Here is a 17,845-nt window from a genome sequence, read left to right as displayed (position 1 = left end):
CTAGTTATTATTCCTTTGCAGCACAGAGGTGTTAAAAAGCCCCTGCTCTACTGCTCTGGGAAGAGGCAGCCAGAATATGAGAAAAAATGAAAAAGTCAAGGGACTGAAAGGATTAGTTTTGTAGGAACCCCTCGCTTTCTGGGGTCAAAGGCTGGTTGAGCTTTTGAAGGTGTATTACTGAGAGCAGTACTCCCCGTTCACAAAAGGGCTCACTTTTCTTCAGGTGACCAACATTACTTTTTTAGTAAGCCAACGGAGTGACTGTAATGGATCCCGAAAGAGAAGGTATTCAGGTTAAAGCAGTGTGTCTAGGACCAGTCTTGAGACTAATCTCATTAGTATTTTTGCTAATAACTTTGTCAAAAGAAGTAGATGAATGCTAATAGAATCAACTCACTAAACCAAATTTGGGAATTGTTGATAAAATGGAGAAAAATCTGAATATTCTATTGGAAAAGCTTGATGACATTATGGACTATAGTAAATGGAAATGGAGTGAAATGCACTAGTGCAGAGTACAGCGTGGTGTACCCGGGGACTAGTGGCATTGTTAGATAAAGAGCTGAGTGTGGTAGTTGATCACAAGATGATTGCAAAGCATCATTATGGTTTGGCCATGAAGAAGAGACTGAGACAGTGTAATAGTATTCCTGTGGCCATGGTGGTCTGAGAACAAAACAAGACTTGTAAGAAAAAGTAACGTCTTAGGCCAATTGACATAAGTGGAAAAGTAGTTAAAATTTCAAGCCCACAGAAATATGGATTGAAAGAAGGATTTTTGTGCTGTTTCCCTCAGCTACATTCTTTGATCTGACAGCGGATACTAATTTACTGTAAAGACCTTGCCTTGTTATGACATATAAAGTGAAGTATTTCTACTACAGATAAGGAAGATTTAATTTTCTATAAAAAGGTACTGCAGAAACCGCATCTTTCTGCTTTTGACCAAATGATGGGACAAAGTGAACTCAAACTGGAACTAATTTACAGAAGGGTTAGTAGGATGTGGAGAATTATAGGATATCTATTACGTAGGAGAAGCCTGTCCCTTGCATGTAAGAAACTCAGGACTAAGAAAGGATGTTGTATCCTTGTAGCTACAAAAGAGAAAAATGTAGCAACTTCCGAGTATCACTAGCAGAAAAGTCTACCCTTAGACACTGGGCACTCAATGCTTTTCTGGCTCTGTAGGCAGAATTTCTAGCAAAACAACTTCCTGGATACCTAGAGAGTTGGGAAGCCTGCCAGGCAGAGATGCTGGCGGTCTGGCTGTGAGCCTGCTTTCTGTGGAAAGCGTTGAAGGCACTGAGGTGTAAAATGTTTCGGATAGTCAATTTCTGCTGCAAAACTGTTTGGTTCTGAACATTTTTTATGATCTTCAATGGTCCCTCTGTCTCCTTTCCTCAGTCTGTGCTAACACCTCTCCCTCCTTGGTATCTTCCTTCCCTTTTGATAATCCCCTCTCTGCCTTAAGATCCCGTTTTAATCTTTTTTTCCCTACTTTTTTGCATTGCACAGTATCTTACGTTTAAGCTTTGTGAGCCTCGTACTGTTTTCATTTACGTTACCTGTTTAATTCTCATAGTTTGTTAAATGGCTAACTCAAGGGGACTGTTTTCCAGTTCTGATGTGCACTAGATACTGTTTCAAAGTATTTTACAAGAAAAAGAGTTTAGTTTTTGGTTTATTAGGGTACCACCATCAGTATTTAGACAGAAGTTGATACAGAATTTTAAGCTGCCTTGATATTCAGGCCAGAGGAACCATTCTGTTTCAAAGAATATGCTGCTTAAAAGTACACCATTTTTAAAGGAAAACAAACAAGAAAAAAGTGGAGGATCACACTCATGTCTGTTTTATTTTTAACATATTTTATTTGAAGAATGACAGACTACTCTGACAACATTTCAGCTCCTCTAACAGCATGAAATCAGAGTGTAAATATGGTACCAATTATGGTACTGAGTTATAAAGTATGAAAAATGCCGTCCTCATATTTTCATATTAATTTGAACTATCAGCTAAGTTGTTCTTTTCATAAAGTGAAGTAAACACAGAAATAAATTCCTTCAGAAAGGATACATTTAGTGTATTTCTTGATTTTTATATTGCCACTAATATTTAAAATTGATGCATTTTGGCTCAGGTATACATGCAGTGGTGCAATTTTTATACATAATTCAGAGCTACAACTATTTATTCTGCTAGTCCTTGGTGATAAATTTCATAAGATTTAACTACTAAGATGAATTTAACATCAATGGAAAAGTATTTTTGTGTTTTTAAATTACTGTCATTTTAATTGAATTACCCTGTGCCTTCATTTGATCACTACATGTTTGAATTAATGCTATGAAAGACATAGCGGGGGAGAGGTATTTGGACTCTGCGAAAAAACACCAATTCTACAGGTGTTTATATTACCTGGTCAGACACAAGGATTTTTCAGAAATCAGGGATTCATTCATTCATTCATTTTGCATGCCACCTATCCCATTTTTCCTAACTTCTGTACTAACTGTAATTTTCAGATGACCAGTTCTGCTGGGACAGAATGCAAGCTATCTTCTCCTCACTTTGTTTAGTATGTTAATAATTTAGGTGTATTTCTTCTAACATTCTTTATTGGTAATACACGTAAAATAGACCCTGGGTGATAATCTGCTACAAGATTCTTCTAAAAGTATATGCCTTAGTGCTCTTTCTTCTTAAAAAAAACCCCACCTTTGTATAGTAAATTTAGCATATTTAGTAAATTTATGTATTAAATATATGTATTTATGTGTGTAGTACATATGGATATACGTACTTACACACATATAATCACGTACTAAAGAAAACCTGCTGGTAGTAAAGTTTTATTTTTTCTTACCCGGATATAGGACTGGGATGAGACTGCAGTGGTTGGTGAATACATTCTAGATTTATTTTAGTAATTAGCATCAATTTATTTTAATGACATGAGAATGTAGTACAAGGTTATGCTTAAAAATCAAATTACTGTGTAAAAATTGAGTCTTCCCATTTCCTTTTCAGATGTTTTGTTGAGTTTACTTCTTTGAAGAGACATGCTAGCTGCTTTCAAATATTGCAGGGTAATTGTTTCTGATAGGAGACATAAAGGGAAAATTTTGGCAGTTATATATGTCTGTAGTATTGGTAACATCCAAACATTATTTGGCCATATGGACTATTTGGTAGGAGCAGCCTGTGAGAGCATGTGGGGGTTTTTAATTTTTTTTTTCTGTAAGCTTTCATCTCAGGAGATGAGAATTTGGATGCTGCTTTGTTCAAGAAATAGTTTTACTTGGTTACCAGAACTTTCAAAATTAATTACATAAAAAAATCTATTAAATCAAATGCTTAGATCAGAAAGTGCTAAGGACTTTCAATTTCAACCAAACTTTATCCTGATGTACAAAGGCAATCTCCATGAGGAATTCCAAATTTAATTTGAATTTCTGCCATAGGAACATCAGAAATACATTTTAAACACCAAAAACATATGCATTCTCATGTAATTCGTGTTTTCTAGCTTATTAACCCTGTCTGTATGGTCTCTGCTTTTTTTCCACATATTTTGGCAAAAGTCAGGTTTTGAAACATTGTCAGAATCAATGAATCTTCAAAACTTGGACTTCTACTGGGGATGCTTTAGCATTGCTTTTCACGGCTAATCATGTAATTGTCACTAATGCACTAACATTAATGTGTGCAATTGTTGTCATAGCACTATGTGTGACTCAAGGCCCTGTAACATCTACTCCCTTTTCAACAGCTCATTTTTCAGATATTGGGTCAATATAAATTGTTTAAAAAGAAACGATCAATTAAGGGGACCTACTCACAAACAAAAATAACGCAGAGCTATTACTGTCAGTAGATTAAAGCTTACTATACATTTTTGGCACCATTTGGAGATCAGGCAACATAATTTAGAAAGTAATTAATTGAAAATTACATTTCAACTCTTTCCATTATCTCTGAAATGTTCTCTTTAATAAGTGAAAACCATATTTCATGGAAGTCTGCTGGAATGAATGATTTATCTTTTTCTGCCCCTCCCCCCCTTCTGTTTTTCAGGATGACAAAAACAGTGGCTTATGTTGAAATATTTTGTACAAATTTAAAAGAGGAAAAAGACCAAAGAAAATGTGGTATTTTAAAAGAATTTATGGGTGGAGATTAATTCCAAACACTAGATCATGCCTTGTTCCCATTTATGTGACCAATGTGGTGGGGAGGAATAAAAGGAGTTATTATTCTACCCCTCCCTGCTCTGACCCATCCACAATGGCAACTCTTTTGTTGAGAGACTATTAATAAGTTGTGTTTCTGTGTCTTGTGAGGAGAAAGAAAGTGGAGTAATACAGCTTCTCTTCCTTCCTTCTACATGTCATCCAGAAGAACCGGTTGTTGTATTTACACCACCTAGGAAAATACAGGAGGCAGTTAGACCTCTTCTACTGCAGTTTGGCGTTAGGGTAGATCCTGAATCAAAAGCTGTCAGGTTTTTCTGACTACATTATTTGTTCTCTTCAAATGTCTTAATATGGTAGGAGTTAAAATATTACATAGCATAGTTAAAACCTTTGAATAGGGTTCTTCATAATACAATAAAGGATGCAAAATTTGCTTTATTTGTATATATCCTATTTTTCACTGAGAAACCATGTTTTGTGTATTCTCAATATCAGGATATACAGAGTTGTGATGTCTGTGCCATGTAGAGTTCTGTGTGTGGTGGCACAGAACATACACATAAATGCATAAATCTTCACAATATGCATACTTGGATTATTCTTGATCTTACATTTCTGTGTACCATCAGTAAAGCAGAAGAGCAAATTGTAAAATTGCACAACTTAACTGCAGTAGGAGAAAGGAAGAACTCACATACTCACAGTATAGTTTTTTCCTTTTTTTCACTAGTTCCCCGCTTCCCTCCGTGCCCCATGCATCAGTTCTGCTCTGTGAGATGGAGGAACAAGGGATGAATTCCCGCAGCTGGTTTACCTTACCTTTAATCACATTCATAGTTAGGGACACCCCAGCCTGAAATGCATAATTTAAGGGATGTTAAGTTCTGCTTACCACAGCAGGGGAAAAAAGCTTAATTGGTGTGGGGGATCCCATAGCTGTATGAATGCTTCATATCTTGTAAGAAGTAAGAGGCTAGTGAAAATTGCTGACAGTGTGTCAAACTGTTGCCTTATAGTTTCCTGTGTGTTCTTGCTTATGATTCCTATGGGTCCCATGTGCATATTTCCTCAGCTCCCACCAATGTGGATTTTCACTACAAAACAGATAAACTGTGGGAAATTTTGTGACATAGTCAATTTTAAGAAAGTAGAAAGCAACATTGTTGTATACAACCAATCACCTGAGATCAGTCCTATTCAGTATGTGGTGAAGCATGAGCAGAACATTGTGCATTTGCTCTGGGTTGTTGAAGGGCAGGTTTCTGTTCTCTGCAGAGTCCGGAATTCATAGAGGTGATCCTATGCTTTCAGTTAGCCAGGATGGATCTTTCAAGGCGGCAGTGCAGAAGGAGTTCAGCCTCCTTGTTTTGTCTGGCGTACAAGATGTTAGAAGCCATTCTGCTGTCTGGACAGAATCAGGTTTTTAAGGCACCTCCATGGGCTGTTGTAGCCATAATCAGAAGATCAGAGAGCTGAGCACTCCCTGTATTTTCAGTTGACTATTGGTCTATATATGTCTGATAGAAAATTAGAGAACACCTGAAATTGTCCGTTGTTTTTCCAAGCATGGTCATAGCTGCTACTTGGAAACCAGTCCTTCAATTCCTGTTTTTACTGAAATTTAGAGACTCAACCTGTATGAACTAGCATTAAATTAGTGTAATGTATTTATAAGTGAGTGCTTGAGAAGAAACAGAACTCTTGTCATAGTAATTGGAGGGTTTTTTAAAGCATATTGAGCATAGACGGACCTCCATTTCTTTTTCCTTGGAGTCCCACATATTCTGGGAATCTGTGTTTCAAAAGAAACGGAAGAGTGGGAAGTAAGAGCTGTGCTTTATGCCATTGGTGTAGAGCAGAAAGAGAAGAAAGATATATAGTGGTATTAGTAAGGTAAAAAGCTTCTCATCACATGTCTATGAGATACATGGGTAACTGCAAAGAAATGTGCATACAGTCGTGATAGCACTGTAAAAAGTAATGGTTGCTTTGTTGTCAGTTTTGTAGTATTCTGTGCAGTAACAGAAGAATAAAATTCCAGACTACTTTATTAACTGAGAAGAGATATTTTTTAATACCTATAAAAATCCCAAACTAATTTTAATATTTTTAAGTCTATTTCTACAGAGTTGAGTATTCTTACGTGATCGGTGTCATCCTGGAAACTCTCTTGAAAAATGTAGTGTATCCTGAAAACTGTAATTTATTTACCTTGTCAGTTGCCAAGACTTTAATCTCTTGGTGACGTTCAGCTCTGCAGTCAAGATTCCTTAGTAACATTTTTTCCTAGTTCAGTGATTGTCATTTGTTTGTATATGTCTTTTTATGTGTGCTTACTGTTCTGTCATAGGATTTCCTGTGGTATGTTGAAAAGGATACACTAGTGATCAGATTCCTGAGGTGGAGAAGGAGAATGAAAGGCCGGGTTAAAGAATTTTCTACAGAATTGGCTTTTTAAACATATTATGATAGAAAAATAGGAAAGGATCTCAGAATGCTTGGTCGAAGCCATTAAGGAGTTTTCCAAGAGCTTTTAGCAGCTGGGGCAGAGGGAAATACGATGCTTCCTATGGAGGGACTTACTTTTAGATCTTACCTCAGTTCTTCCACTGAGTGCAGATTACTCCTTATAACTCAAAAAAAACCCTCCTCATGTGCCCCATCACCATTTTCCTTAATAGTGTCTGGTAGCTACTGCAAGTCAGTTGCCTTTAGATGTGGTTGAAATCTCTCAAGAGTCCAAATCTGGTGTCTGTAGCTCATTTCCAGCCTTTCTCCCCACCCCATCACTTACCCAGTGATGCCTCCTTGGCTGCTGCTGGAATGGAGGAAAAGAATTAAAGAGCGGAGATGCAGTTGGGACAGAGGTGCCAACGAGTTTGGAAGAAGGATTGGTAGTCACTGCTGTTTCCCCCGTGCCTGCCTGGCTCAGATGTTACCTCCCCACATAGTCCAGTCTGTCCATAAGTGGCATCATCTCTCTCTCTCCAGATTTTTAGTTTAGACAAAATAGGTACTATATGGTATTACCTTTTTGCAGCTGCCACTTTGTATATCCAAACAGCTAGTGTTGTTTCAGTTTTATATTCTTAGATTTTACAATATCTATAAAACATTGTAATTGGGTTCCTTGAGTAACTGGTTTTTATTATCTTTTTCCAAGAATATTATTATGAGGATAGTTCTTGGCCTAATTATTTCTGTTTTATCCTGGTTCTTAAAGGGCTATTTGAGGGAAGGAATTCTCTTCAAAGCAAGGGAGTTGGCAGAGCAAATCGTAATTGTATTTGTAGCTTGCTTGTAAAGTGAAGGATGCCATAAGCTTCAGAAAAATTTCCGCCACAACACATTGGTTGGGTATGGGTTCTTTAACAAGATGAATTCAGCTGAAACTGCAGATCTGGGCAAATCTGTCTATATTTGCTTAGTCAGACATTGCAACAGGAATGTTCTCATAGTATTTGGAAATAAGACAGATTAGTCTGTCTTGTTTCACTGTTATAAAAACTGCTTCTGCTATTCTTAAACATAAGAAAGTAATAGTGAGTTATTTGCACTGGTGAAACTTCTTGTATGTAATCTGTTCATGGCATTAACACTAAAAAAAACCTGTTAAGTGTTTTGAACTACTGCGTATTTGCCAAAATTGAATTGTAAAATATATGTGATGTGAGATGACATGTTATAGTCCCAGAGGCACTGAATGATCTCTCTGAACAATCTATAATTGCCGTTTGCTGTTTCATTTAATAAATAATACTGTATATAGTAGTATGTATACATGAATATTTAGAGTTATGCAATGCATAAATTTGTTCTGTTTCTTTTAGCATAGACTTAGATCCAAAATGGGTTACTTCCACCCTGAGTGAAGTTAGCACCCAACTGTGGTATGGCAATTTAAGAAAGAAAAGAAATACAAAAGTTGTTTCAGCCATTTTCTATAAAATTTAGCAAAGCACCTTAAATTCTTTCCTGTGTCCAGAAGGACTGCCATAACAGCTGAAACATCTTAGTATCAAAATCAACATTTTGATACATCTGCCTGACTAGCCTGATCTCTTAAGCATATTCAGATCATCTCCTCATTCAAAGGACTATTTCAGTAATCTGTTCAGCAACAATTTTACAAGTAAATATTTAATCATTTTGTTGGCATAGACATACAGAAATGTCTTTGCCCTCAGTGAATCTTCAGCTCTTTTCTGATATTTGGATACTCACTAGAGAAAGAGATACGAATTTGAATTTCCCTGGGCAAAGAAGGGAATTCAGCTGAGGTAACCCCCACTGGAGAGATGTATTTAGCAGGAGATTCTTTTTCCAAAACGTGGGAAGAGCTGTCACTTTCTCTGTGCTTTCAGAAGGAAATGGTGGTCTCCACTGTACTTGGTGAACAGTCTCTTTTTTATAGTTTTGGCATTTTTTTTGTGAACGTGTATAGTGAAACCTGAAAACACAGGTTTGTATGCCCTAATTGTCTTACATGTGAGGCAAATAATGAAATCTTCAATCCAGTGAAGATTGTAACACTTTTGTTCATGTTCAGAAACACATCTGTGGACACCTTAGGAAGTTAAAGTAAAAAAAACCTAAAGGGTTTATCAAGTCTAAGTGCTTTATGGATTAGTAGCACTTGAGAGTCCTTCAAGATCCTGGTATGAATAAGGGCCTTGATAAAATACTGACGTCCAGCTTTAGGCTGGAGTGACCCATATTGTTCTGATTAGACTGGGATTAGCTGCTTGGTTTTACAGTTATAAAATAGAGTAAGAGATTTCTTAGTGTGCACAGTGTTGTGAAGTAAAAGTCATGCCTTATCACAGTGTATTAATGAATGGGCACAGTTAATAAAGGCATAAAAGACCCTTTAGGATGCCTTTCTCTGTAAATCTGTTGTGTTACGTAGTTGGATGCAGTAGGACAAATCCAGAACCTTCTTTCTATGGTCAGTCAATCATTTAGAACTCGTTATAAACTTTGGTCTGTTTCTTCTTTTTCAGTTTATTGTACAGATCTGTTCAGGGGGAGTTTACAGAAAAACAATACTTATGGATTAAATTCTGCTTGGCAGTTTAGTGCTGGGATTAATTTTGAAATTTTGTGGATGGTTAATTAAATGTTATGGATTGTCTCTGACAATTTATCATGTAAAAAAGGTGCTTATTTTTAATTTTCCTCTGCACTGAGTCACAATGAGTACAGTTTAATGTTTGCTTTGAGAAAAACTGGAAAATGTTTAATGGTTGACGCATTTGATTTGCTAAAAAGAATTTAAAAGTTAAAACTGTGCAGTTTTGCTTCTGCCTTCTGTCCTTTCTCCTTTCCTTTTCTCCAAGGTGGATATATACCTTGGTTTTGAATTTCAGGTAATTGGAAATGTTGATAAAATCTATAAATGGGAAATGATAATAGTAAGAACTGCTTCTAAAAATAGTAGTAAAATTAATTTTATATGGATGTTATGGTTTAAATTAGCTGAAACTCGATGGTGTTTTTGAATGTGTACTTCTCTGGGCTTGTGTCAAAAAGTTTCATTACCAAATGAACTTTTATCACCTAATAATATAGAAGATTATAAAGATTTATAAAGTCTTATTTTGTAAAAGTTATTTTTGTAAGGCATAAGAAAAGGAGCTCCAGTAAACTTGGTGAATCAGTTGTTTAACACATTAAAAGAGGAATCCATTTATATATGATTAATATGAAAACACCTACATTTCTGTGACCTACAGGCAAGGCATTTGGTACCTTTTTTGTTTGAATCAAAGCTAAAACAGCACAGATTTTCATTCTTTTTTTTTTCCCCTTCTCTCCTCAGAAGTTTTAAGACAAATGATTTGAAAGTTCTTTCATGTTTCTCTGAGTAACTATTGGCTGCTTCAACCGTGTCCTTACATACCTCCCCGTTATGTTGAAAATTTTCCTGAGATCCCTAAACTTGTGCTCATAATCTCCCTATGCCCAGATAGTCTCTTGTGAAATGGAATTAATTAATTCATATGCCAGGTTAATTGTAGTCAGTTTGGTACATCCTCTCACGCTCTCATCCCCTCACTTGGAAATCGTCATGGAAAATGCCTTCTGAAATGCTAAATCCTCCTTTCTCCGGTTCATTTGAATTCAACTGGAGCTTCTGGAAGCTAAGCAACTGTTGAAAATTAAGCAATTAGCCTGCATGCATAAGAAAACAACATCCACCATTATGGCTTATATATTATTCTGATATTATTAATCTGAACTGTTTAATTGCTGCTTGTGAATTCATTAACAGAAATAAATTATTTTCAAACCATACCAAAATTTATTGAACTTTTCATCTGAGAAATTCTGATACGACAGTGAGATTTAAAAGGAAGATATTGTGGTTTACATAGCAGAGTGAGCATGATCCATGTTAGTGTGGAAGATTAGTGTCCCCTGCTTTCCTTTTTTTGTCTTTTTGGTTACCAAAACATTCTGTGGTTCCTCTGAAAAGTTGCTAGGGTGGGGGGGAAATGCTAGTAATTAGAGGAAGGGTAGTTACTTACCAAAGCATGAAGGGTAAAATTCCATGAGGAAAAAAGAAAAATACTATACAATTGCAGAATAGAGAAATGCTCATAATATTGTGTGTTGTTCTCTCCTCTGTGAAAGTTATTTTAAATTAAGCTGAGCAAATGTTTTGCATCTTTAAGTGTTGTATTCTAAATGAATCATCCTCAGTACTAAAACCTTTGCTTGGTGATAATACTCTTAACACCTATAAGTCTTCTACAGTGGTCCTCACAGGATTTCTTTTAAGAAATTATTCAATTTTTCTACAGTTATGTAATGGCTTATGTATATCTCAGTGAGAGACGATAGAGAAAGCGCTGGAAGTCATTTAAAGTGAGCCTTTTTTGAAAGCTCACCCCTTTTTAATTGGAAAGCTAGATGGATAATTTAAACTACTAGACCTGCTATAGTCTAGCTCAATTCTGTTATTTACTGTATATACATTTACAAAAACAAATTTCCAGAAATGACTGGATTATGTTAGAGCTCAGTTCTAACAGGATAGTCTACATCAAATATGTTAGGTCCTCTTGAAAATGTTTTTCAGCTATGGAGCATTAGAATCACGGATTTTGTGGGTTTTTTTCATACAGGCAAGAACCTAATCACAGGGCTCTATGCAAAGACCTCCTTTAGGCAGGACTGTTGTGGCACATTTGTTTAATACAGCATATGGGTTTGCATCTGCATTTTGGGCTATTATGAACATTTCTGATGTGTATTCAAGTCACCATTCAAGTCCTAACCAACTTTCAGCAGCATTTGAAAGCTTTTGGATATGCAGTGTCTGAGCTCTGGTTGTATGAATGTCGCTGCTTCCCTGGGGGAATACAGGTCACAGAGCATATGAGAGGAGAGGATAAAGCACTTCCAGCTGAAGAAATCTGACTGTAGAACAACCTTATAGAACAACCACCCACTTTCTTTTTTCCTTTGCTGAGCACCTTAAGCAGTGGCAGTCAGGGTATCAAATATAAGAAATGGATGTGGCAACCAAGTCATGTGTTACTTTGTTGTCTTTCCTGGCCAGAAAATATAAGGCAGTTTGGAACACCTGCTTTGGAGGACACTGGGGTAAATGATAATCTGACCATCTTTAGAAAATATTGAAAAGTTTGAACATCTTTGAGAAAGACAGTCTTCAGCAGGAAAGAAACACAGAAATTTAACCTTATTTATTAGCCCGCATCTCTATCCAGGCATAATCCTGAGCCTGTAAATGGAAAAAATGTAGCACTAGGGATTTAGTTATTGCTGCGAGCTTGGTGAACTGATATCGCTCAGGCAGCAGTTTAAAAATCTAGATAGCTGTAAACTCAAGGAATATTTTTGGCTGTATATACATAAAATACACAGGCAAAGTAAATAAAAAAGCTTTATGTAATACAGAGGTATTTTATATGTCCATCCATAAACCTTAACTTAAATGGGATTATAATTTGTTTTTCTGTTTTACTTGGTTATTCCTCTTTATATGTAATTTAGTGAAATAGATAAGACACATTTCATTAATGAACAGTCTGACAAAGCAGTTTCATGTTGTTAAAGTCAGTTGATTTGGTGATTAATGTATTTGTTATGCATGTAGATAAAAAATACATTTATATAGTGTAAACTAATGACCGATTTACTTGGATGCTGATACATATTCTTTTGCCATAGTGGTTTCATAGTTTACAAATAGTGAATTAAATGTCAGTGACTTTATTATTGAGGGAAAACATAAAGTTTGTAGCATGAGTGAAACAGTATATGATTTGCCAAATTAGAAGAGAGTGGCTGAAAGTATATGATGAGACAAAGATAGTTAGTCTGTGTCCAAGTTGATTATTTCCATTTTATGCCCAGCTTGAGCCTTGCAGAGGCAATTTTTTTTTTCAGTCTCTGCTATTTTTTTGTTCAGTAGGTAAGAGTTTTATTGATTTCACAGAATTTCTTTCTCAAATGAGATGTTCTGGAATAGAAGCTCAGCATAGATACCCTCTTGCCAAGTTTACATTCTTAATAATAATGACTTGCACAAGATCAGTCAAATTTTGCAATCTGTGTTGTTGGTCCCTAGTAAGGACAGTGATACATAGTTAAAACATTTCCCTGGGGTAGTTAGGTCTTGGCCTTACTGGAAAACACCTTATTTCCCATGTGGACATAAAATTTCTACATCTCATAAATATATAAAAAAAAAAAAAAGGCCAAAAATAAAAGGCAGGGGGAGAGAAATCCTTGCTCCAAAGTGTTGAAATGATATTAAAGTCATTGTAAAAATTATTTGTACTGTGACTCAGATTCCAAAGTCACTGAGACACTTTGAAAATTTAGTTTCAATTTTCTTTTTCTGGCATGGTTTCAAGCTGATTTCTTGCTAGTCTTTACCCTCCTAATGCTGCATTCACTGTACTGAACTAAAGGAGTTGCACTAGAGTTTTATATGGAGAGATGGAGTTTTCCTGAAGCATGAAGAAATGTCTCCAAGTTGATTTGGTGGTATAATGTTGCTTTATCCCTTAATTATTTAATGGTGAAAAGCTGCTGTCCTGTTTGATCTAGAAACAAAGAGAGCACCACTGTCTTTTAGAGATTAATGAGTGATAGGCTGTTTTAAAATCACATATGTAACTGAGTAGCAGTTGTGTCACAGTTATTTCTGAGGTAAAACTGAAACTGTTTTAAGCTCTCTTGGTATGTTTCAGGACACGTTTATTTTTAGTCATTCTATATTAGCAGAATAAAACGAGGTCATAATGCTTTACACTGTTGTGACCTCATCACAGTCTACACCTTCCTCAAGGCGGGCAGCGGAGGGGCAGGTGCTGATCTCTTCTCTCTGGTGACCAGTAACAGGACACGAGGAAATGGAATGAAGCTGTGTCATGGGAAGTCCATACTGGACATTAGGAAAACATTCTTCATTGAGAGGGTGGTCAGTCACTGGAACAGGCTCCCCAGGGAAGTGGTCATGGCACCAAGCCTGTCAGAGGTCAAGGAGTGTCTGGACGATGCTTTTAGTCATATGGTTTGGTTTTAGGTAGTCTTGAGAGGAGCGGGGAGTTGGACTCGATGATCCTTATGGGTCCCTTCCAACTTCAGATATTCTGTGATTCATTTTATTACTTAAACCAGACAGTGCTGTCTTACCAGGAGAAATCATCAATGAAGTTTCATTAATCAGCTCTTACCTTGCTGGCAAAAGCAAAACCAAATTAAACGAAATGACTAATGCTTAAAATCAACAACTTTTTTTTTTCCCTGTAAGTAATGTTGCGTGTCTCAGCGCTCTCATTTGACTATGAGAACCTATTTAAGAGAGGATGATTAGTTTCTCTTTGACAAATACCAGCAAAATGTGTTGCCACCTAGGAAAAGACAGGAGGCCTTCAATTCCCTGAGTTAGGCATCCAAAAATCCTCTGCTTGTTGTCTGCCTAATTATGGAAAAAGCTAAGACTTGCTAGGTATATCGCTGTGAACTCCATAGGTGCCTTTGGTGTCAGTTTTGTATGTGCTGTAAAGCCATATTCTAGAGAGAAGCAAGAGAGCATGGAACTTAGTTTTGGGGTCCTGATGCAAGAGCTCTGAATTTACTCTGGGCTATGTTACACTGTGCTCTGGGCTATTGTAGCAGTACTATGAGTTTTCAAAGTAATACTTAATTCAATACTCAGTCACTTTCAAGAACAGGTATGCCAGGCTGTATCTTCAGAAATCAGTATTTTCAAAGACAGTCTAAAGTTTTTGTTAACAGAATATTGTTTGATGGATTAGTATAACAGTTTTTGCAAAATGAACAATTCAAAATACTTCTTTTCTTCCCCCCCAATCTAGACAATTGATTTAGAGGGGTTCAAGCTGTTCATGAAGACTTTTCTGGAGGCAGAGTTACCAGATGATTTCATTGAGCATCTTTTTACGTCGTTTAGCAACAAAATCTCTCACTGCAGCCCATTAATAAAAACCAAACCCCAGCACCTTTCTGGAGGTAAGTAATAAAATCACGGTAATATAAGAGCTGAAGGATCCCTCCCCCTGCTATTTTACTTCTGATAGCTATAAATATGTGAAATTCTAAACTATATGTATTTCTGGTTTTGTTCTGATACTTGTGAAATTGGAGAAACAAAATCATGAACAAGAAATACTGTGAAAAGAAATGGAAATTAAATGGTTTTGTCTTTCAGTGCACAATAACGATGCAGCTGAGACACCAAGTGGACAGTCTTTGTCATGTTAATCCTAATCAGATTGCTGTAGTTACATGATCTTGCTGCCTAAATTTACTGTAATAAACACTTAGAAACCTTCAGAGCTTCATGCAGGAGGCTCCTACTGGTGCTCTGCAGTTTCTGTGCCCAGTTACTGCTACTTCTCTTAATTGTCTAGGTGTGATACTACTATTAGTAATCCTACATACTTATCAGCTACTGATATTTTAAATGTCCTATAAGTGTTAGCAGTATTTCTTTTCCCAGTGTAAGGATCTTCTTTAATGCGGTTTGAAATTTTCATGCTAAACTGAACATTTTTATTAAAAGAGATTTTGAGTTCAGAGAACATAACATGTTAAAATAGTTCCGTGCAAAATAGTGTTGAAAAGTCAACTTACAAAATTTTATAAAACTTTTAAAGAAAATTTTCAGAAGAAATTTAAGGTTACCTTCCTAACTTGAAATATTTGGTTTAGCACTTTAGCAATTTGGGAACTCTATCAAAATTCAGTAGCTAAAAGCAGAAGCTAGACTAATTTAATGAAATAAATTGCATGTTTTGAACAGCTGGGATAATCAGGCGCTTAGAGCAAGTTACCAAATGGTCCGATGGGTATTTAATCACTTGTGTTCTTTATATGAAGAGTAGGTGTCTTCAAATTGCACCTCATCCAGAAGTTATGAATTTGGTACAAATGCTACCAGCTGAAATGTTAGCTTTTCTTGCAGATACCAAGCACTAGATTTCCATAGATGCCTCAGTGTACAATGCTAGTTGCAGACTTTCAGATATCACTCGTTGAGTCTGACTTGCTTTTTCTTTTCAGTGCATGCCGTTCTCAACTATGTTAAATAGATGGGTTTCAGTTATTTTTCTTTAAGTTTACAGTACCTGTTATTTCCACTTCTTAGCTTTATTTTTCCTGGCAAAAAATACCAAACAAACCAACCAAAAAACCCGTATTACATTATTGTCTTCTTTTAATATTATAATGTATATATATAATGGTCATTAACTATAATTGGACTTAACTGAAAAAGCTTTTTTCTGCTAGTAAAGCTTGCTTACCACATCGAGGGTATGATTCTTCAAATAAATTTTTTTTTTCATTTGAATGGAATTCTTCAGGTATCTCTTTTTTTTATCCTTTCTAATCAGATCTTCCATGGACACATCTCCTTCCACAAATATGTGCTGTGTAGACAGTGCATTTCCAACTTCTTGGGCTTTTGTTGTTAGTTACCTAGACTGGTTCCATGTGCAGAGCAGTAGGCTTAGTAGACTATGGTGTAATCAGTTGTGTGGAGTATTCAAAACCTTCTGTTGCTAATTACAGCTCTGATAATTACTTACTCATGAGTTTGAGCAAGTCATTTAGACCAGTGATTCGGTCCCTTGCCATTAAAGATGCTTTGCAACAGAATCTCTCAGGGCATGTCTAAATGTATTTTTTATTGTATGCTGCAGGGTATATTTTGGGTGTCATAAAATTTCAACATTGTGGTTTTTTCAACTATGAATATAGATTCTGTTGCCTATAAAGTCTCAGCAGCACAATTTCATTTCCTCTTCTATTACTTCTAATTTTTCATTGATGTTGTTATGTTTTGATCAATGAGTAGCATCAGCAAAAAACTGTACCAGCCACCAAACTTTGCAATCTTTTACACTTAACATGTTTTGCCTGATAACTCCAGTACCAGCTACCATTTAGTGGTGCATATTTATTTATTATGCTGTGTTTTTACATATGTTGTCTGATGACTGTTATTTCAAAAAATCATCTTTTATCATTCTGGTGTCTTATTTCTGTGGTTTTAACACTTTATATGTAGAAAAGATAATGGCTATTTTTAGGTTGTTGCGAGATTTACAGCTAAATTCTGCCCAGTATAGGCTGTACTCAGCTTTCTTTACTTTTGCTATAATTCCCTCTGATAGATTTTATTCTTATGTGTGGTAAAATAATAATAATAAATGATAATATTATTCATCATTATTATGGTTGTTACTATTACTGTTGTTGTTTAAACTGTATGCTAAGTTTCTTACTCTTATGCTACCTCCTAAAAATTTTTTCTCCTTGACTCACTTTTGCCAATTTGTAGTTAATTTTCATCTTTAGAAATAACATAACGTTAGACCAGATTAGTAGTCTTCCATATGTATTTAGTGTAATACCAGAAGGAATGCTTGATAAATTGTTATATACAAAACATGTTCAGAGAGACAATTGTTCACCTCATGCAAGAATTATTTGTGCTTGAAAATATACTGTTAATATTGCAATTTGATTGCATGAGATTTAAACTAGATGTTTAATCTTTATAATTTGTAGCATTTAAAGGGAAAAAGTGTGCATTAGTACGTTTTGATGTGCAAATGAAAATTGCAGAAACCTTTGTTTTAGGATATCTAGTAATTTTTAAGTGTTACCAATAGTGAAAAAACTTGACCATACTGGGAAATAAATTTGTCAGAAACATTTGACGTTCTTCTGGAAAACGGTAAGGTACACGAGAGCTAGAGATGATCACAAGGAGAGTAGCAGGGTTCATAAATCTCTTTGGTATGTGTCGGTTTTTTACTTAGTGTTTCTTGGTCCACTCATGTCTGTTTATAAATTGTATTTTCAGTTAAGGCGTCTGAAGAGAGATGGAAACAGATGCCAGGTAAGCAGCAGCACTGTAAGTCATCTGTAAGTCAGCACATTGCATCCACCCCTCTCCCACCTCTGATTAAGAAGTAATACTTTAACCTGTACCTTGCAGCTGATGATAAGCTAAAAGATACCTTAAAATTTGTATGCCTTTTCATTTGGATTTCAGGACTATACATTTTTGAGATGAGTTAGCCCAGGTTTTATGAAGCTTTTTATTCTGTGCATAACGTTCACATAAGACT

General features: G+C 35.9%; 1 protein-coding gene across 6 annotated transcripts in view; it reads left to right on the top strand.

Annotated features, from left to right (window-relative positions):
• DGKB (diacylglycerol kinase beta) overlaps positions 1-17,845 on the top strand; it is a 331,752-nt gene that overhangs the window by 41,222 nt on the left and 272,685 nt on the right. For all 6 annotated transcript variants that reach the window (XM_075706287.1, XM_075706284.1, XM_075706289.1 and 3 more), the window contains one exon: positions 14,561-14,714. In XM_075706287.1, the coding sequence (XP_075562402.1) occupies positions 14,561-14,714 (154 nt within the window). The remainder of the gene's footprint in view (positions 1-14,560; positions 14,715-17,845) is intronic.

Source organism: Pelecanus crispus, chromosome 2, assembly GCF_030463565.1.
Source record: "Pelecanus crispus isolate bPelCri1 chromosome 2, bPelCri1.pri, whole genome shotgun sequence".
In the NCBI taxonomy this organism is placed as follows: Eukaryota; Metazoa; Chordata; class Aves; order Pelecaniformes; family Pelecanidae; genus Pelecanus; species Pelecanus crispus.
Note: the sequence above shows the minus strand (reverse complement) of the source record. Positions and strands in the feature narration are given on the sequence as shown.